Source organism: Abramis brama (assembly GCF_963993115.1).
Source record: "Abramis brama genome assembly, chromosome: 10".
NCBI lineage: Eukaryota > Metazoa > Chordata > Actinopteri > Cypriniformes > Leuciscidae > Abramis > Abramis brama.
In genome coordinates, this window is record NC_139972.1 from 20786198 (window position 1) to 20807885 (window position 21688).

Here is a 21688-nt window from a genome sequence, read left to right on the forward strand (position 1 = left end):
CTGGAGAGAATATTCAACATTTTAGTCTAACACTAAAGATAACTAGAATGGAAATAAATGGTCTGGTGAAAAAAAAAATTCTTCTACAGCATTTATTAATCTTAGTTAATGACGTTAATCTCAACATTTACTAAAACATTTTTAAGATTAAAAGTTGTGTCTGTTAACATTTGTTAATGCACTGAACTAACATGAACATTTTTATTAACTAAAATTAACAACGGTTATTAAATCCTGTTAGAATATATTGCTCATTGTTACATGCATTAATGTTAAAAAATGAGACCTTAATAAAATACATTATTTTATTAATTTACTTAATTTTATACATTAACATTTTATTCCCCTCAGAAATCACATAATCTGATAATTGTCATTGTCTACAATATTGGTCTTCACATCACCATCCCTAGAATACAAGGTGATGTAACAAAATAACTTTAATAACTTGCAAACAGTGTGCAATGAATCTAATAGTTACCACACACTGAAGAACAGGGTTGCTGACTTCAACTCCTTTAGTCAGGGACTGAAAAAAAAAAAAAGTACACAATCCAACACTTTCACTCATATAAATCAGATCAACATTATTAGTGAATTCAGATATCTGCCTTATTCCACACACATTCAAAACTCGGGGAAGAAAACCAACCACATGATGAACCATTTTCCATCTAACGTTACAATGACTGAGACTGTTTGTATTCTGCTCAGTATCCGCTGCTGCAATTACATTGAGCGGACCATGTAACAACTATTGCGTCTCTGCATTGCGTTGACACGTTTCATCCTCGATTTTAACCTTGTTACAGTTCACATACATGTAATTATCGAAAAGGGTAAGTGCAATAAACAAAAGGCAATGGTAAAAGTTTGATTTTATCTCACTGTCACAGTCCGAAATCTTGCTGGCTAACTCACTTAGCAAGCTTTGGTCTGCAACGGTTGAAATAATGCTGCGGTCTTATTCTTACCTCAATTGCCCCTTCTGACAGTCTAACAGTCATGTTTTCACAAAAATATGGCGAACGAAAGATTAAATGTTGTATTGACAAAAGATCACAACCGTCTCTGGTCCTCAGCACTTTCCTGTATCCTCGCGCCAACTCACACCAAACGCGCGAAAGTGCGACTCGCGATGACGCGTTTCCCGTTTCGATCTACTTCCGCTGAACGTCAAACATAAATATAACAGACGAGCCTTCTTGAAGCGGACTAGTTTTTATTCTTTTTTTTTATTCAGTAAGTTTTGCGAGTCTGACAAATATTTTAAATACATTTTTTGTGAGGTTGTAAACTATTTAATGTGTCTAATGTTTGTTTTATTTAAAACAAATGGTGTAACAAACAGTTGCATTCAATGCCACAAGAGCAATTCACAGTCACATTATTGACAAAATTAGCTGCCAGACATTAGCTCCCTCTTTTTGTTATCTCAAAATATTTATGTATAATTTAATTTAAAATGTACAGTATATGGTATTTTCTTAATAAACTAAATAATTGCAGTTTTTTTACATTCCAAAATGTCTTTCTGAAAATAAAAAAGCATATCAAATACATACATTTCATACACCCATTTTATGTTAAAATAGGTTTCTAAATCCTTTCAAAATAATTATATAACAAATGCACAATTGTTTCTTTTTTTCCGGTCCACAATGTGTTCTGTTTAAAATGGATAACTGTAATAAATCATATGATGTATTATAATAAAATATTTTTTTCATTTGAATTTAAAACAAAGTTGTTTCCCCTGCAGCATACTATAAGAAAAAATGACACTCAACAAACCTACTTTGTGTTCAGTCATGTGACAAATACAATTTAATTTATCAAAAACAGTTGATTATTGAATTGTGTGCTGTACATTTTTACCGGTATTTATAAAAAATAGTAATAATCTGAAGCACGTTTGTAAAATCGCATAAACTGCTGCACAATTGATTTCTCTGTTAGTAGAACTGCAGATTGTTATGTTATCGTATCTGAAACAAGGCAATATTTCACTAAACTAAAATAAAATCAAAATGATAAGGTTTTCAATAGCATAAGAGTGAGCAAACAATTTTCATTTTTGGGAGAACTATTAACCCTTTAAATAAATACACTTCTGAGGCACTTAGGAATTTCTGTTCAAATTTCTTTAATTAAAAAAAAATTATGACTTTTTAACAAGATTAGCAAGGACATTTAGAAAAACATTAATTCACATAGGGGGAGTAATTTCAAATTATCTTATAGACCTCGATGTACGTTTACAAAATATGTCCTTAATTTGCCTCCCAGTGGGGACCAACTATGCAGTCGACAATCACTCTAAAAGTATGAAAACTACTTTGGATGAACTTCAAAAGATAGTGCCTTGTCATCAGTTTTATCTGAATTTCCAGGGGTTGTGACCACAGTGGGTGATCCAGGGTTTGGGTTGGAAATTACTCCCAGAAAAAATGGCGTTTGACTCAAGTCATCCATTAGGGCAAAGAAAAAAGGCTGATTGACAGTAAATGAAGGGTTGGAACGTGAGATGACCACACTTGTTGCAGCCGCTGCCTCTGCCCCTTCTTCGTTTATCTCAATACTGGACATATGCTGCACTCTGGACACAAACAAGGGGCCCTCTGAGATGCGGTCCAGCTTCGGGTGACTAAATAGCATTCCTAGACCTGATTACAGTAAAATTATATATTTGTTAGCATACATAAATAGAAGAAATAGTAAAATGACTGTGAATCCAAAGTGATCTCCTTGGATTATCATGGGGCAACTGGAAATACAGTAGATAGTATAGATGCATATTTTAAACTATATTTGCCACTAACGAGTCATAATGTGCATGCACTGGACGCAAGACATCTTACCCATGCTTGTCATGGCCTCTTGGAGGTCCTGGTTGAAATCAAGTTTGAATTTTGGGAGTTTGACTTGCATGTTTCTTTCTCGTGGTAATCGAATATACAGATCTGAGATATTGAGCTTAGCTGAAATGGCTGACACATTCACATGTCCAGATGTTGGCATTACCACTAGTAGACTCCTGTCGCCTTTAAAGGGGAATCGAGCAACCTGTAGAGGTCAAAGTGGAAGAAAAGGTGAGGTAAAGAGATTTAATCAGTGCTATTTATGAAGTAGCATCTTAAAGGCAGTAACCTGGGCATCCAGCTCATGGTGGGTGAAAACGCTGAGAGGATACTTTGGCCCAAGCATCATGTCCACATTAACAATCTTGTTTTCATCTATGTAGAAGAGCTCAGTTGAGGTGAAATGAGGGTCAAAGCGGGTGAGCCACTCTCCTGTCAGAGAGAAAATAAGACTTGGATTCTATGGTCCTTTTTTTATTTACACTTGTGAAATAACAAGGGAACAATAATGCAACGGATCTGAGTAATGCAAAACCTCTGATGTGACTCACTGAAGCACAAGAGGAAATTGCTAAATACTTGCTGGTAACAGGTGTTTGTTCTGACCTTTGTAGTGCATAGCATTGATCAGCATCATAACAGTGCTGGAAGGGAGACTGGACAGGAACTCTGAGATGTGCCCATTTGTGGCTTTCTTAACCCATTTATTGATCTCATTAACATCAGTCAAAGTGGCCGGCTCTGAGTCATACAGTTTCTGAGAATCTTCCATGAACTCCTGTTTTACTTTAAATCCTGAGGGGAAAAAAGAAAACCATTCATAGCTTTGCATAGTACGGTAATTCACTGTTCCTCAAATATCAACTATTTAGTCCCCAAAATGCCCAATCCTATTTCAAACAAATGAAAAAAAGAAGAAAAAAATCAAACAACCTATTTGCTAAGATCTTTTTAGTTTTTAAAACTACTAAACTAAAACTTAAAGCTATTTCAAACTTAAAACCTTCGAACTTAAAGCTGTTAAAACTACTTTAAACTTTCTGGCTTTCTCAAGCCAAAATCAAAATTTGTCTACAAACTTTTTAATCTAGTTTAAAATAAATGAATATATCTTGAATGTACATGTTAAATATGTTCATGTGTGAACTTCAGGGGAAATTACTTCATAAATGCACTAATGCATAATACACATGATTGACCTAAATATACACACAACAAAAACTTTGGGGGGCCACTGTATAGACCTGCATGCAATTGCTGACAATGTATATGTTTGGTGTAAGCTTAATGTGCGTGTCTCTCACCAGTTTGCAGATAGATGCGGCTGGCGAAGGACAGGCTCCTTTTGCGGAAGTTGCGCAGGAGGCTGCTGAGGGCAGTCTGGTAGCAGGGCAGTGTGTCTGCATGCAGGTGGTGTAGAAGCAGCTCTTCCGTCTCATTTGTTGCTCCTGAGATTCAGATAAACAACAAGATTGTCTCAGTGTTTTTAATATGTATGCATGCAAAAACAGAACAGAAACCAAGTCTTTTGTTTTTATTGTAGATTCCAGACTTACCCAGCGCTAGCTGTGAGAGTGCGACGGACAAGCTAAGAGGGGAAATGATGAGATTGGGCTGCTCACGACTAGGCTTCAAGTTTTCCAGGAACCAAAGGCCAAGCTTCATAATGCCATTGCCTATGGTCCGTTTAATCTGTTGGCTAGACATTTCCCCATCACAGAGCGAATCAAGGTCCTCCTCAGAGGAGCCCTCTTTCTGCCCAGGAGAGGGAACCGTGGCTGAAGGATCTGCTTCCAGGCCATCTGGAGCACCCGTGTATGCTTCTGTTACGGTGGGGTCAAGAGTGCCCTTCATATCCTGAGAGGGACAATGCGATTGGAGTGTCATATGTCTAAACGTGTATACCCTTAAGGATGAGCACTAAGCATTGTGGGTTCTTACTGATATGGGTTTACTTGGCATCAGTGGGATGAGAGGAACTACAGGATCCCTTCCATCTTCTGGTTCAATCGCAACTTCCTGCAGTGAAAAAGAGCAATTCATGGAATTTCAATGGAATAAAATCATTTGAAAATAAAAAACAATATAAGATCTGTTGAGTGCTTTACCGTCCAGCCTTGCTTGGCATAACAGAGGAGGAGGAATGCCAGAAAACACAAGTTCATGTTCTAAAAGAGTGTCTAAAAACCAAAGAACAGAACAACTTATAAAGTATTTGGAATTATTTGGTTGATTTTTTCCATAGGTCACTTGTTCAAAGGTACTCTTCCATTTTATATATTATTATGGATAAAATACACTTTACATCCTTAAATACACATTTTGAGATCTATTGTTAAGATGTTAACACAAGAAGCACCCTCACACATATAATTTATTGATGACCGAAAATATTTTCAAAATGATTCCTGTAGGTCTCCTTCACTTCCACAGAAATCCATAATCCAGCAACTGGCATTAAAATCTGGCAATAAATTACAAATATACACGTGAACTGATTAACAGCCCAAATTTCATGTGGATTATTTTTAAATTCACAGATTGTCGAATAATCAATAAATGCTTAACATGGCTAAAGGTCTGTCAGCTGTTGCATAATTCCAGGGTTAAGCCTTTTAAATTTGTTTAAAGCTACAGGTTAAAATAAAATGAGATCACAGGAAATTTTCAAAAACATTTTTTATCAAAACATTCTTATGGGAATTAAATGATTATTAATTTATTATACTTCAAATATACACAAAGATGAAATGTACATATTTACTAACCCAAAGAGCTGGCAATAGAATCAACTTCTATATTCCAACACAATATCTTGCTAATATATTGCAAACAACTATTTAATACAAGACAACAAACAAAACTGTGTGCTTACCGTGCAAATCTCCAGTTGTGGGATCCAGCCCTGCTTTAGGAAAGAAACGCACAAAAAAGGCAATGGGGAAATTCTTGGCTTGGGGGTTGGCACTCTCAGAGCAGGCAGTTACATTTCAACTTTCATTGATCTTTACCTCATGTAGTCTTAGTACATACCTCTTCATAGATGTAAATTTTGAGAGACCTTGGGGTCAAACATCAAACTCGAGTGTGTAGATTTGTGGATCTGTGAAGTATGGAGTAGGGTATAAACTGGTACTGTATAGTTTTCTGAGCTGCTGACAGTGAATGTCAGACACTGAGTTTGAGCAAACATGCTGCATAAGAAAAATTGCACATAAATGAGGAGGAGATGACAAGTCAGCTCTGCCAATGCTGATATTAATATAGACTGTTATTGGATAGAGAGGGCTTTTATATTGCTTTCTTATATGCCACACAAACAAACCAGTGGCCTCTGCCAAGATCTCCAAATTGAGAGTAGTTGAAAAGCAGTGCGTTGCAAACAATCAAATGGACTTTGTCCTATCAGAATAACCTCTCCGGAGGGTGCTCTGGTTCTAAGCACGAAAATCTACAGAGCGAACCGGACAACTGGTCATCCCACCCATTCATCAATGAGGAGGTCATTCAATCGCCCCATCCGAATTGTTTTTCAGTTGACAAAAGAAAATACAAGACACATTTATTATCTATTTCTTTTACTTTATATCATTGAAAAGGTTCATTTTAGTGAGAATATAGAAAAAGGTCACATTTTAAAAAAGAAAAAAGAAATTTACTCACAATGGAATACAAAAGAGCAATGGCCAATGTGGTTTCAGACAATGTGTTGCTTGTGTTATATCAGGCAGATATTTGTCAAATCTCAAATGGACAAGATATTTAGCATGAATTATAGGAGCATCAAGCTGTTTGAGTAAAATACAACCAATTGTATTTTTAAATACTTATAAGGAGTCAGATATAAAGCAATATCCACTTTTCCAAATTGTCTGACTGTACAGGATTCACTGAAAACCTCTACTTAGTAACATAACATAATGTGCTTTACAAAATGAAAACTTGAACACTAATCAGTCTATTTCAACACATTAATAAAGGCCTGAACTTCTATCAGAACACATAATTCTCAAGCCAAATCTCCCAACTTGGCAGCTAGCGGGTTTCAGAAAATATAGAGTGGTGATTTAGAGAGTCAGTAACGCTTGTTTTAGAAATCTGAATAAATTCTCACTACATATTCTAACGTTATATATGGAATGTCAAGAGACAATAATGTTTTATATAAAGCATTCCAGTAGTAATAAATTAAATAGGTTTGATTCTAGTTCATATCTATTCAAGGATGTTGCAAAAAAGTATTCTTTTAGATAATATTAGGCTCAACAAAGATATATATCTTATATATCATTAATATATAAATGTGTATGTATATACAAGCATACATACAGTATGTTGTGTGTAAAATGTAACATGTCACTTGACCTGGGTTTGATGTGACAAACAAATGAATGAATACATCATCAAGGTTAATAAAGCATCAAATTGATCTAAATAGTAGAGATACATTTTAAATGTCAGAGGGCCCAAATTCAGGATTTAGGACCACCCCGTTGCATATTAGGTGTTTACACTCTTAGTCAGTGTACAGTAACAGAACGAAGAGTCATCTTAAACTTGACCAAGGTCACATTTTGATCACATTTGTTTAGTTCATTATGCTCCAATGACGTGGATGTAAAAATATACAGCGTAGTATAGAAAAGAGTGCCAAACATGGTGCACTATAAACGTCTACCATGAATACTGCATAGTTGCTGAGCAAGTCTGGTGAATCGAATCATGATATGATCAACATAGTCTAACCTGTGATTCTCACAGTGTTGTTTTTGGTGATTTCACTCGTCTAATGGAAAGTGTAAATGCTACACTAGAACCACACTTGAACTTTCCTGAGCAGCTCATCTCATGCATGCATCTAAGAGTCCATTCATTTGACTTATTGAAGAGAATTTACAGAGTCGATTCTTACATACAAAGCAGCTAGTGCAGTTATATCACATGAACCCTAAAAATCATAAAAAAGACAATTCTTATGATTGTATGAATCAGAGGCAATATTCAGTTTTGGTCACTTACTAAAGAGCAAAGTTGCAAGTTATTTTTCAGCGAGGTTAATATGGAAAAATCAGGCTTGCTCCTTCTACGACTAAAAAACGATTTCTTTGTGCATTGTTGGCAAGATTGTTTCATTCTGGGGAAGGAGCCAAAAGTGGCACAAGGAATATATTAAAAAAGCAACACAACACTAGTTAGTTTAAGCCAGCAGCCTGATGGCACCGTTGTCAGAGCCGAGCAGCAGAAGCCTCTTGGTGGGCAGCACAGACAGGCTTGTGAGAGTCCCACGAAAGTTCTCTGAGCTGAGCTTGGTGGATCCCCCCAGGTTGGCTGTGCTGTCCAGAATGGAGTACACCCCAATCTTGTTGGCAACAGTTCCTGCCACAATCTCAGCACCGTAAAGATCAAATGCATGTATGGGGTCGGAGGGAGTCCTGTACTGGTGTAGTGGCTTGTGCTCCACATCTTTCCAAACGGTCAATGTGTGGTCAGATGAAGAAGTAATGAGCAAATTTCCATCTGTTGCCTACAACAACAAAAAAAATCACAGTCAAGTAACAAACAGGTGGGGAAGTGTCAGCATTTATTAAACGACCCAGTACTTGATTTTTACTTGCAGAAATATAAGATAATCTGAAAATTACAAGAATTATAAGAGTATCAGAAGAAGTGTCAGAAAAACAAACTTTTAAATTCATAAATGCATAAAACAAAATGGATGTACCAGATCCATAAATGTGAGATTATCAGTAGCAAAACAGCAGGAGCCCAAAACTCCCTCACACTTGCCCCGGGGCAAAATATTGTTGAACCCTGCTAAGGTTCATCCATTTCCTAATAGAGTCAAGAATAATAACGTAATTGTGCGGCAATCTGCAAGGCTCATAGATTTTGTCCTAATGAGTAACTCATGTCTATATTTGCCCAAACATGGGCCTCTGGTAGCTGAGACAGACCTTTGACCCCACAAATCAGGGTTAAATAAAGTTTGCCTAGTTCTAGTCGCTTGTTGACTGCATCTGAACAAACCAACACAGTACACGTTTTACTCATCATACTGAAATTCTAAATATTGATGTGAATCAAGACACTGAAACCAAAGAAAAAACAGGAATGTAGTCCATTTCCCATAATCCACTCGACCCTCGTGATTTCTGGTTCATACAGTAGATGTAATCCTGTACATTTGGACTAATAACTGTGATGTGATGTGTGCTTGAGATGTAAACAATATGATTCACAGATGTTATGAACAGTCTGTATCCTTATTACATAAAATTCCATAATATCAATACAGGCGCAATAATTGTTTACAAGCACGTGAACTGCAAAAACATCAAAGGACATTAGAGCATGCAGTCGTATGCACATCTTACATTACACATTAACCAAGGACATGCATACTCACTTTCATTTGCAGTATATCTCCCTCATGACCAGTCCAGCCTCTTAGCACCAGACCCGTTCTTGCATCCAGCAGCACTATGAATCCAGTGGAGAAACCTGCCGCCACAGTGCGTCCCCCCGGACTGACAGCCAGGCAGCGGATCAGCCCAGCACTCATGTTACTGTAGGCTAGACGGAACTCATGCTGTCAACAGAGAAATAACAGAGTCCTAACTGGCAATCATGAGCATTGCAGGAAGGAAAAAAACAACAGCCTGGCCACTATAATGACTGATAATAATAATCTAAAATGACTGGATGACAGAAGACTGAGCAGTACCTGCAAGCCAGGTTTGCGCGGGTCTATGAAACGCAGCACAGAATCAGCGCTAGCAAACACTACGCTGCAGTGAGGAGCAGGCATAGTGGTGACAGCTGTGATAGGGTTCTTCCCATCCAGAGGTTCATTACAGCGTATATTCGTACCTAGTCATATGAAAGAGAGAGAGCCAAACAAGGAATCATGTTAAATCTGTTGGTCTGACAGACACAGTCAAAACACACAATCTGTACAAGAAATGTAAACTTCTCTGTAATGGAAGTTGTAATGTATACTTTTTGTAATTGTAATGATTATATTAATAATAGCATTCTGTGACGGAAATGACAGTTAAAATGGCACTTTGTCTACTACTCCTTTGTCTTCCTATGGCTAATTTAACAGCTATCATTTTATGTATGCGACATGCGCAAAAAATTTTCATACTTTTTGCAAAATTACAGCTTAATTGGAAATTTTGCAAAACATATATCACATCTCATATTTCACTGGTGACACTAGAACAGTTGTAATTAAAACAAAATTGGTATAAAACTATTTCACACAGTAAATATTTGAAATAATTAATTAATGCATTTTTTTTTCAATATTAATAGATGTATTGTAAATTAAATGTTTGTTGATTTTTTTATTGTTAAATTAATCATTCATATTTTAATTATGGATTTTCAAAGTTTAAATTTGTCTTTGCATAAATCTACCTCAAACGTAGCAAAAACTAATTACTGAAGGCATGAGAAACACAAAATGTTACGCTCATATGAATGAAAAAAAACTAAACAAAAAGGTTAATCAAACAAAAATGAACTATTAACATACCACAGAATGTATGCCACAAAATGTTAGTAATACTACAGATGCTCAAATTAACAGTATTATTACTTCCTCACCTGTGAATTGATCCCACAGATGCACAGTACCATCACAGCTCACCACTTCCTGTAAGGCCTCTAGCTGGCCAACATAAAATACAGATTTGCGGTGCTCTGCATACGTGAGTCGGGGTTCAACCTCTCGTGTGCCATCACCGTGGTTATAAAGCGGCCACAGCCTTACAGTTTTGTCTTTACTCCCAGACAGGAAGTAGTCCTCCCCTGCTAGTGGAGCCAGACATTTTGCAGTGCCAGAGTGACCCAAGAAACTCTGAAGACGGATCTGGTGGAAGTGGAAGTGCTTGTCCTGCTGGTTAAGGCCGATCTCATACTGCCAGTATGCAAGCCAGTTACCCTGCAGGGAGCGGCTGCTGCGAGGGAGGTCCTGTTTCAGTGCGCTGTCCTCAGGAGTGGGTCCCAGGACCCAAGAGTATGAGGAGTGAGAGAAAGAAGGTCCAGCTGAGGAAAGTGCATTGCTGGCTAGACTCGTCTGGGGAGCATTGCTACCGTAAGGTCGTGTCCATGTTTCCAAAGAGGACAAGTTTGGACTCCCACAGGCTTCGGTGTCCCGGAGTACCTGGATACGGTTTCCCACCAGATGACTGCCAAAGGTTCCTGACTCAGGCAGGATGTCTCCACCTAGTGGTGTGGAAGTGGACGAGGGAGCAGGGAAGGGACTGCGACCCATATGGCGGCTCATACTAGGAGAGAGGCCTGTAGCAGATGTTCTTTGTCCTCCAACTAAGTTGGCTTCTGGGCTACCTGGACTTGCTCGTTCATGATATGATTGGGCAAGACTCCAAACTAGCTCATGATTAAGACCCAGTTTGCGAATCGCTGCATCACCTTAAAAAAAAAAACAAGTGAATAGAACACCTTTATCAATGCTTACAAGATGTGCTTGTCAAGCTAACCAGTAGAAACGTGTTTTACCAATGAGACAGTAGAAAGGAATGTAAGATGCATAAGCCATTTCAGGATTAAACACAGCCTGAAGTTCCTCCAAAACCCCAAGCTCACAAGTAACCTCTGTTCCATCTGGAATGCACACGTCTAGGTATGTGCAGTCTCCAACCTCCCTACGTGGGGCACTTCCCATCTGCACATAAAGAATATTCATTTATATCACTATATATATTTTTAGTTGTTTATGAATCAGACCACAAATTGCAATGGCCAAGTATTAAAGGGATAGTTCACCCAAAAATTCTGTCATCATTTACTCACCCTCAAGTTGTTCCAAACATTTATGAATTTTCTTTCATTTAGAAAAATATGCTTAACCAAACACTTGATGGACCCAATTGACGTCCATAATATGAAAAAAAAAATATATATATATATATACACTATGGGGTACATCAACTGTTCAATTTCTGACATTCTTCAAAATATATTTTGTGTTCAGCAGAAGAAAGAAAGAGGCCTTCTCTGCTGGCTTAAACACTATCAGAATCACTGACTTGTGCTTTAATTTTTTTTTTTCCATGAACGAGTATTGAATTATTCCTGATAGTCCATTATCTTAATTTCATACTGTAGCTTTTCTCTTGGTTGCGCTGCTTCCAGTAGTATATGTTTATGTTAGAGCTTTTATCCAATCATATTTCAGCCATCATGTGTTGCCAGGGTCTAACAAATCTGCCTTGAGGCCTTCAGAAACAAAAGTGCGGGTGCCTGTAGCTTAAAATGAAAGGCAATGAAACTGTTTTTTTAAACAATCAGATAATCAATCAGATTTAATCAGCCAATCAGATTTCGATTAGACTACAATGGGGCCATCTAGCAGGCATACAATAACGTTGGCATTTTCACGTCCTTTGATTGGATGGTCAGAGCGCGTAGTCAGTCTCATAACTAGTAGTCAGAGTGAGCAAACCGCATCTGTTGCGAACTGCATAAAATAAAATGTATTCCTGTAGATTTAATAGTTTTTCTACCCCTCCTTGACCCCCAGCAGTTTCAAACCTACCGGGAAAAAATCCTTTATTTAGCCTTCTCCAGCTTAATGCAGAGTCACGGAACTCTATTCGAACTTACTGTAATGTATGCCATGACTGATTTTGAAGGCAAAAGTTAAAAAATCTAGGTGAGAGCATGGTGCAGCTGTACACATCGTCATGTTTGGCGGAGACTGTCCTGCCCTGTGTCAACTGCTTCTGTCGAGCGGACATTCTCAGCCCTAAAGCGAATTAAACCTTATGCCAGAAATATGTCTGGACAGACTCGACTTTCAGCATTAGTCTCCATGGCGACAGAAAAGGTTGTTAGGACTGAAACGCACAGATAACCTGTACAACAGAGTAATTGAAGTCTTCTTGAGGAAAGAAATTAGGATGGATTTTGTGTAAAAAAGTATAATGCTTTTTTTGTCCCCGTTTTTTCTGTGCTGAATATGATTTTCTTCTTAATATTTCTTGAAATATTGAAATTTTATTTATTTTATTTTTGTCTGAGGAACGACAGACGGGGGAGGCTCCGTTTCTGAACTTTTTAATTGGAATGCAAGAACAACTGTACACAAACGCATCAGCCTAACTCGCTCGCTGGTTTCTCTCTACCCGGCCTTTTCCGAACTCACCTAAACCCTATAACTGCCGGTGAAAAATAAAACAGCAATTTCACAACAATTATAAAGAGTTTGTGCGCTACAATATTAAAAGTTATTAATTCAGGTAGGACACCACTGAAGGCCTAGGTGTGAAATGCACCGCCCGCTACTGATATATATATATTCATTCCAGTTCCGTCATCCTGAGTGTCATTCACGCTGGCCCCAACAAATATATATTGTTGAAAATAAGAATTCATTGTGACTTGCTTGGTTAAATAAAGGTTAAATAAAATAAAAATTGTAAATTGTCTTTGGTTACCTGATTTTGCAGACAGTTCAGGAAGGAGAAAACTTGGAAGAACCTACGGAGAGTTTCTGCCATGTGCTGTTGTACCATCTCTCGGCCAATACGCAGGCAGATCAGTGCCATAAGGCTCAGAGTCTTCAGACACAATGCGGAACGAGTCTGCACTCCACTAGGAAAGCTGAACACAGAGAATAAGCCATTTTAGCCCATGTGGAGCACATAGCAGAGGGCAGCTCTGATTCTCATGGGAAGTTTTAACTTCCTGACCCTGACTGATGCACTACAAGTAAGCTTTTACCCCATCTTAGTTGATGTTAACAAATCCAGCAGAGGCAGCAGAACTTCCTGGTTAATCTTCATCAGCATATCCATTAGAGTGGTGTCTGACAGGAACACTATAATCTTCTGAGTGAGTACTGCAGCACCCAAAAGCCCAGCCTCCTTTCGAGTGTTCAAACGGCAAGAAGAAGGTGGAGAGACCTGCAAGTTTCAAGGGAGCAGAAATTTAAATAAAAACTATGAAGAAAAAAATTCAAATTCTTCAAGACATCAATAGAGTTTGCCAGTCAACTTTTTCCAAAACTATTTTTTTTTTTCATAGAAATTTAGATTCAAAAACTTCAGTTACCAGGTAACCAATGTAAGGTAGATATTGGTATGTCAACACTGGTTCTCCGTAGAGATGCGCAATGTAAATAAGACACTCGAGAACTGGTCGTGCAGTCTGGTCACCAACAACTGGTTTCTTTTCATATACACTTCCTATGCTTTCAAGGCTATTTTCCTCATTCGTAGAGAGAATGAACTGGTGTTTGTCAAGACCTTAAAACACAAAAAGATTATTTTTAACAGAGACCATTATGACAAATGTTCAAAGCCAAAACCACCAAGAATCTTAGAATACAGAGATAAATGTCAGTTAAGAAATTGTAGATGTACCTATGTAGCATGAAGTAAGTAATCGCAGCAGGTTCCTAGCGATGAATCGAGATGTCAGTGTCGGACCAAGTTTTGCAGACAGCCATCTGACAGTTTTGCAAACAGTGTCTGGAAAAGATAATATATTTGTATTGCATAATTCAGGTGTACTGTTGAATATTGTAAAATATTGTCTGAATATTAAAGATGTACAAATAAATCAAATGCATAAAAATGACCAAAAAGATACATCTGTTTTAACTGACCTAACAATATTTTGTGTTCTTTTTCCTCAGAGTCCTCTAAAGTGTCATGTTCAGTCTCTTCTTCCTCCATGTTTTTCTCTGCATCTTCTTGCACAATTCCATTCATGATGTCTCCCTCAAGTGTGGCCACAGTTGCCTCAGACTCCTCTGTGCAGACTGAAAGAGACATCTCTAGACTGGGCACCCTTTGCACTGTAATCTCTCGATCTTCCACTGTCTCCTCCTCATCCTCAAGCTCTCCACCATCCTCACCATCACTAGCTTGCTTCAGGTCCTGACAGCTATCAGCTGATTTTAAACTTGCCCGGTCTCCAATGGACACCTCACTAGCGCTGCTCTTGTCGCTTAGTTTCCCCACACTGAGAGATTCCTGGTCTTGGTCTTTATTTGATGGGCTTTGGTTCTGCTGTTTGGCGGCAAGCATCATTGTTGCTCCAGATGCATTATTATTCACATAAAAGCCATTCTGAAAGTCCTCACCTTCAGTCAGAAAAACCTGGTCATTGAGACTGATGCCTGAGGAGTAATCCACAAGTCCTTGGTCTCCAACAACCCCAACGCCTCCACTACCACCTCCACTGCCTCCTCCTACTTTGCCAGAAGATGTGGCAGTAGGCGACCTCCCATCCTCACACTCATAGTCCTCCTCTTCTTCATCTAAGGCACCAGCAGCTCCCCTTAAAACTTTTAAGCCCCCCCATTCAGTCCCTCCAGCTGTATTGCAGCTTTCGAAGCCAGTGATGACCTGCAGAACATGTGGAAGAAGGTTGGAAAGAAAGGCCTGCAAACCAAGCCTTACGATAAGCTGCAACACAAAGCAATCTGTGTAGAGGTAGAAGCGGCCTCGAAGGCATCGGGGATTCTCGTACACCTCTACCAGAGGCTTTAGTAGATACTTGGAGGCATTGCGAGGCCCAAGAACCCTGGACACAGGCTCAAATAAGTACCAGGCTGCATAAACAGCAGTGGACTCCTCTAACATCAAAGAAAGCACAAAGGGTAGAAGAATTTCAAGCCCCTCTGCAGTTATGCCACCCTTTAGAAGTGTCTCCAACTGCTGCCATAAGTTGAAGACAATGTCACGGCCCTGAGCACTGTTAATGGACTCCATCTTGGAGTGGTAGGAGAATATGAATCTATGCAGTGTTGGGAAATATGCTGGAAAGGGTAGAGGGGACAGAACAGGACTAAGCAGTTGCCAAGGGTTTGGTGGTGGAAGACCCTCACAAATAGGGTCATATTTGAACAGAAACGGCAGGCCTTGTTGGTGTATTGTGAACATTTCTGTCTTGGAACAATGCTTGTGGACCTGAAGAAGAGTCTCCAGTGCATGATGGAGTGGTAGTGGAATATCTCGAAGGTTTGTAAAGCATAGCTTCAATACTGCTTGAAACCGATCACTCAGATGTGTTCCAGGACTCAGTCCTCGCAGTTTGGAGGAATAAAAGATCTCAGCGATGAGAACACCCAAGGCTTGCATATCTCTCTGAAAAAGATCTGTGAATGACAGAGGAACTTTCAGTACAGGTCTCAGGTCTTTCTTGTTCATGTCAAGACCTATTGTATGATGGACTTGGGAATGTAGACCTTTCACCAAGAAGTTGTTGAGTTTTTCTAACTCTTCCAAAGGCTGCAGAGGTTTGAATCCCTCTGGCAGGCTTATCTTGAAATTCTCAAAATTAGAAGCTTCTGGCTTTTTACTAATGGCTGCTCTGTGAAGCATAGATGCTCTAATTCCTGATCCTAGGGTATTTGTGACATTTCCAGGTGTTTCACCAGGGAGAGAACCATGAGAAGGAGACACAACCAAAGAAACACTCTCCCCACTGGTCTTTCCACCACCAGAACCAACCAAAGGGATTGGAACAGAAGAAGATGATGATGAGCCACTTAAGTCAAGGGCTTCCACTGCTTGTTCAAGCTCCTCATCCCTGCCTACCACTGACCAGCCACTGGATTCACATCCTGTTGCCTCTGGGACCAATCCATCCACACCATCCAGCGTGGTGGTTTCAAGTGGTGGAATCTGCCATGTTGTTACATTCACAGGACCAAAATGAGGAGGTTCTGGAGTTGAATACTGGTAAGGTGCAAGACGAGGTGGGTGAGGGTGTTCAAACAGTTGCACAACTCCGTAGCTGGTGAGATGGGTGTGGTTATCCACCAAGTGCAAGCACACGTTCTTAGCTTTGACTGCTTCTTTACCTGATAGCTTATAGCCAAATGTTAGGTCGATCCAGTGATGCAACTGTTGAGACACTTCTCGACTCTCTAACAGTTGTCTATGCACAGCAATAAACTCTTTGTAGGAGTTACACCATGGAGGTACATCAAGGTCTGGCATGTCTGGGTGAATGGAGTGGAATATAGAAGGATCGGTGTAAAATTCTGGGATGCATTCATCTGGGGTCCAACTCTGAATACGTTCCATACTAGCTGGATATTCATTGGGCTCCCACTGGGAACGAACATGGCTACACAGTACAGATTTGGGCGTCTGTCTAGCTTTGTAGACATAATAAGTGATGTCTGACAGAACATCTGAGATATGATGGGGAACATGGAGGTGATCCGACTGTCCTGAGCCACCAGGTACAACAAGTCCACCAATATCTGAGGCAAAATTGCTTCCACCACTTCCATTAGCAGCTGCTAGTGCTTCTTTGGTCATTTCATATGTGAAGTCCAGTTGTTTATCGCCCTTATTCAGACGAAATTTCGACTTCCTGAGATCCCGAAACCTTCCATATGGCACAGTAAAATCGACCACCCAAGGTAAAACCGGGTGATAGTTTGGGTCTCCCTCACGCCTCCCAGCCAGTCGATTTAATTCCATCAAATATTGGAAGTTGCTGACTCGACCGTTGACCCAGTCTAGGACCAGAGATTTGAGCTCATCCAGACAATTTTGACAAAGCTGTTCACTCACACCACTGTTATGACTCTGATTGTCTTTTGCTGTAACACTTGTTGGCACTCTTCTTCCTAATGCATACGGCACATCACCCCTGTATTCTCCAAACTTTTCATAATGTGCCAGTGAGATCTTTAGGCGACTGCAGAGCTGCTCATCGACTGCAATGTCAAGTAAGGAGAGTTCACCACACAATAGTCCTGAGGCATGACATTCGCGCATTGCTATGAGCAGTTGGTACAAAATGAACAATATCTTAGCGTGGCTGTTAGCCAGCTTAGCTGGACTGTAGGTGACAATATCATGAACAGTGTACTGTGTGTATGGGAAAACTACGTAAAGAACCTCCTCTGACTCCAACAAGCATTCTACAGGAAGCACATTTGGACACACACTGTCAGTGCTTTGTTTGGGGGATGAGCTGCTGGATGGAAATGGGCAGTCTTTCTCCTTCTCTTTGGCTGGAGAGAGGGACGGTGACACTCGATCGGTAGAGATAAAGGCGGAGCAAAACAGTTTCTGCAAGGCTTGGCGAACAGCATCTATGGCCAAAACAGGTGTCTGCTCAATCAAATCTGCATATGGTTGCACATGATTCATGTAAGCTTCACGCCACAGATTTCTGAAGAAAAGAAATGCAGAGAAAAAAAAAATCAACATAGGATATGACACGTAAACACTAATTCACCAAATGCTTATTGCTTGGCAAATAGTATAAAAATTAACACCACAATATATCTCACGACATCATAATATACAGCATAAAAAATGGATATTATGCAATTTGATATTTGCTTAATATTACATTGAACAGTGTTATTAAATTATTACTGCTTTTAAAGTGTAACTTGAATTGAGCATTAAATATGGCAAAGGCAATCTAAATGTAAAAATAGTACAAATGAGCCAGCAAAATTAAATATCCAATTCTAATATCAGCAACAACAAAAAAAGACATATAGTTTGATATACATCACAATAGAAGATGATTTTTAACAGATTGGTTTAATAAACAGAATTAAATACAACAATTATGCAAGCATATTATTCTCATAAAAAAACATAGGAAATACAGAGTACTGTACCTTAAATTAGACTGGGATACCCCCTGCATCAGAGTCATGAAAGAGTCCTGAGAGAGTCCCTCCCCATGGCAGCCTGACTCCCTGGCTAATCGGTATCCTAGTTTACGCTTTCTAAGGCCTTGGATACAAACACGTGTCCAACCAGATGGCAATTTCATCTGAGAGCGCTGGAGAAGTGTGCATATTTCCCCCTCACTAAAGCACTCATATCTTGCACAGCGAGTAACTCTCCTGTTTCTCAGGGCCATTACCCAGCGAGTTGGGACCAGGACCACCAGTTCATTGGGTCGCTGACTGGGTCCAGTCTGCCGCTGATCAATACCCAGGTCCCTCTCCAAGGCTGATGCTATCCACTCCATGATCTCTTTCAGTAAACCAGACTGTAGCCTTTGTACGCCCCTATAAGAAGCTAAGAAAATGACAGGAATGACGGAAAGTAAAATAAAAAGCATTAAAGATACTATTTTTTGCAGACATGCACTCACTGTATACCACATATCATATGCTTAATCTCATGGCATTAAATAATAACAAAAATAACTTTATAGGAGACACAAGGAAATGTGTATTATATCCACTGCAAAAGACTGCAAACTTGAGTAATATACTATGGTAAACTTACTTACGTAATGCACGATGTGCAAGTCCGGTGACACATAATAAATAAGTTACTGTAGACCACTCTAGATGATCTTAAAAATAATATTTTAAGTGGCATAATTTCTATAGCGCCATTTTACATTTCAGAAGTAATCCACTCAACACCGTATGACAATAATGCACAGTACTAATAAACAAAAAATATTAAAACATTTAAATGTAACGCTTATGACGTACAGATGTAAATTATTGTAAAATATTGTGACTTCGTTTAAAATATTTTACAAACTTGAATCATTTTATAATTATTTTATTATACAAATAATGTTATGCATATAACAATTTAAAATGTGAAATTTAATAAAAGTGGGTGTCCATTATTGTACTGTAGACGCTTGCAGATCAAACCATCTTAACTCTAGCAACAACTATTGATTTGTCGAGGGCAGTACTGATGTCATCACACAAAATGTCATGCATTACCCCGTGACTGTTCTACAATACTTCAGCAGAATAACTAACTTACAATTATAATCACAACATAATAATCCATAACATAATCAACTGGAAAGATCGAGCGATAAAATGCATTACATAAATTCTGTAACATTTTCAGTTCCTCTTAACTGCCCAGAGGATAAGGAAATAGTGCACTTCTGTCAGTTCTCGCCTGTAAAGTTACATATTCAGAGGATCACTACTCTATACATTAAATCAAAAGGCAACCTGTTTGGCTGATGTAAATACACAAGCACTACCGTTAAGCAAACATTTGGAAAGGAGACCAGTGCATCTAGCTGTTGTTGTTGCTCACCTCTGCACTGTTTGCTGCTTGTCAGCAACTGAGCTCTAGAGCAGCTGCCGTTACGATGCCAAGTCCCATGTTCGCTGGATGTATAAATTGTATTTCCAGTACTTTAAGAACCACCATAACCGCACAATAATTTCCTAAGAAGTCGAGAATATGTTGTTGTCCTCAGAAGCCATAGTGTTGAGTTCAGAGCCTCACGTGACTCTCATCTCTGTGCGTGCGTGCGCTCCCAGACCGTGTGATTCTCAACCCTTAGAACTGTGTCATAATACAAGTCCCCCTAACATTACAGGAAAAAAAATATATATATTTTAATATATAAAAGAATAATATATTTATAATACGTTATTATAAATATATAATATATATATATATATATATATATATATATATTATAGCAATAAAAAAAAATCGAAGAGAGTTTTAGAGAGAAATCCTCAACTCAACTGATCTGCTTGTAGCTAAACAATCTTTTAGTGTGCAGTGGGAACATAACTTGTATATAAAAACAACAGTTATTAAGGAGATTAATACAAAATAAGAATTGTTAATGAGAAGAAACCTTTTGGTTAATTAACCAAACGATTTTAACCAATCGATTGGGAAAACCCATAATAACAATCCAATACAAATAAAATAACACTCTGGAATAATGAAAATAAAAGATAATGCAATTGTAATACAATGATAAAATTAAAATCTCTCTCTAAATAGTATTTATGATTTATCATTCCTTATTTTCTTATTGTTTCTGTTTTGTATATTTGTATTAATAAATCTTTTTAGAGTCTGCATGCTCCTTATGTCCCTAAATTCGTTGTTGTTGCTGTCATTTTCTCTTAGTATGTGAAATGTGGCCCTGTAAGATCTCCAAAAGAGACAAAATATTTAGCTCATTCAATTTCCATTTAGATCATCTTGATATTTATGCAAAGCTGTTAAAGTTTCAATTTAAGAGATTAACACATCTTTCTCACTGCAGTTGGCTCTGCAAATAAATCTGCTTGTGTTTCATAAATTAGACAGTGTATCAGTTTATCAGTGAAGTAGAAAACAGTCAACTATAAATTAAAAACAAGCTCTTTTTGACACTGATGTAATATGTTAGACAAACATAGTGTTAATGAGACACTGTTATTATCACTTTAGCACTGTCACATTTTTTCTATTTTGAGAACTATTTTCATGCAGTGATTTAAATGTGCAATTCATACCACCCCCTTCTCCAAAACAAAAAACAACAACAACAACATAACCATCGAAATCATTGTTTGTGATCTTTATCTGACAGATAAAAATCCAGTGTTTGTCATTCCTGCTCATGGGCGCCCCCTAACGTTACACATGTTTGGTGTCGTACTAATTTGACGTGACATTTCCCCGCGGTTTCACAGACAAGGGAATCAATTTTTTTAAAACTGTTTTACCTGAAAGCAACTTGACATATTAAAATATGTCGGTGCCATTGTTTTGTCTCAAGATGCACACCAGTAGGCCTAATGTGTTTTTCTAAGGCATAGGGATAAAAGCTACTTAAATGCCCTAATTTAACTAAGGCCAAATCCTGTCGGTGAAACCAGGCCTTCAGGTCCCAGAGTCTAATAAATCTGAGGTGAAGCGTTCAAAATGTGCAGTGTTGGGCGCACAAGAGCAGGAAAAACACTGGGATCGAGAAATTTAAAAGACATAATTGTTAGTTAAAAAAAAAAAAAAAAAATTTCATTTACTGAGCAGCTAATGATAGATACAGTAGATATCTATCATTAGCTGATGTAT

At 38.5% G+C, this 21688-nt stretch overlaps 3 protein-coding genes across 3 annotated transcripts in view; all 3 read right to left on the minus strand.

The window, feature by feature from the left end:
* rpa1 (replication protein A1) overlaps positions 1-1151 on the minus strand; it is a 44843-nt gene extending 43692 nt beyond the window's left edge. Inside the window, exons 1-2 of the mRNA XM_084126956.1 lie at positions 975-1151; positions 482-529 (exon numbers count right to left, since the gene is read on the minus strand). Of these exons, the coding sequence (XP_083983082.1) occupies positions 482-529; positions 975-1007 (81 nt within the window). The 5' untranslated portion in view covers positions 1008-1151. The remainder of the gene's footprint in view (positions 1-481; positions 530-974) is intronic.
* A 978-nt stretch (positions 1152-2129) lies between these two features.
* On the minus strand, positions 2130-5824 carry serpinf2b (serpin peptidase inhibitor, clade F (alpha-2 antiplasmin, pigment epithelium derived factor), member 2b). The gene is made up of 9 exons (XM_084126957.1): positions 5737-5824; positions 4970-5041; positions 4803-4880; positions 4418-4718; positions 4166-4309; positions 3468-3656; positions 3151-3293; positions 2862-3066; positions 2130-2666 (listed from the first exon to the last, which is right to left on the minus strand). Exons 2-9 carry the CDS (start codon positions 5024-5026, stop codon positions 2335-2337), a joined length of 1449 nt encoding a protein of 482 aa, XP_083983083.1. The 5' UTR covers positions 5027-5041; positions 5737-5824; the 3' UTR covers positions 2130-2334.
* A 598-nt stretch (positions 5825-6422) lies between these two features.
* wdr81 (WD repeat domain 81) lies at positions 6423-20127 on the minus strand. Its single transcript, XM_084127418.1, has 12 exons — positions 19916-20127; positions 18502-18910; positions 14503-18038; positions 14258-14365; positions 13947-14140; positions 13617-13798; positions 13331-13496; positions 11391-11556; positions 10476-11303; positions 9586-9731; positions 9268-9450; positions 6423-8385 (listed from the first exon to the last, which is right to left on the minus strand). The coding sequence occupies exons 2-12, from the start codon at positions 18858-18860 to the stop codon at positions 8059-8061; spliced, it is 6195 nt and encodes a 2064-aa protein (XP_083983544.1). The 5' UTR covers positions 18861-18910; positions 19916-20127; the 3' UTR covers positions 6423-8058.
* Between the last annotated feature and the right edge of the window lie 1561 nt (positions 20128-21688).

Excerpts from the sequence above, each read along its gene's own strand:
- wdr81 (XM_084127418.1), bottom strand. The coding sequence starts at position 18,860 with ATGGAGTGGATAGCATCAGCCTTGGAGAGGGACCTGGGTATTGATCAG. Across the intron at positions 13,799-13,946 it reads TACCTTACATTGGTTACCTG|GTCTCTCCACCTTCTTCTTG; the intron begins GTAACTGAAGTT and ends TGAAACTTGCAG. Across the intron at positions 11,304-11,390 it reads TCCTTTCTACTGTCTCATTG|GTGATGCAGCGATTCGCAAA; the intron begins GTAAAACACGTT and ends TTTTTTTTTAAG.
- serpinf2b (XM_084126957.1), bottom strand. The coding sequence starts at position 5,026 with ATGAACTTGTGTTTTCTGGCATTCCTCCTCCTCTGTTATGCCAAGCAA. Across the intron at positions 4,881-4,969 it reads ATGCCAAGCAAGGCTGGACG|GAAGTTGCGATTGAACCAGA; the intron begins GTAAAGCACTCA and ends TTTTCACTGCAG. Across the intron at positions 4,310-4,417 it reads ACTCTCACAGCTAGCGCTGG|GAGCAACAAATGAGACGGAA; the intron begins GTAAGTCTGGAA and ends TCTGAATCTCAG.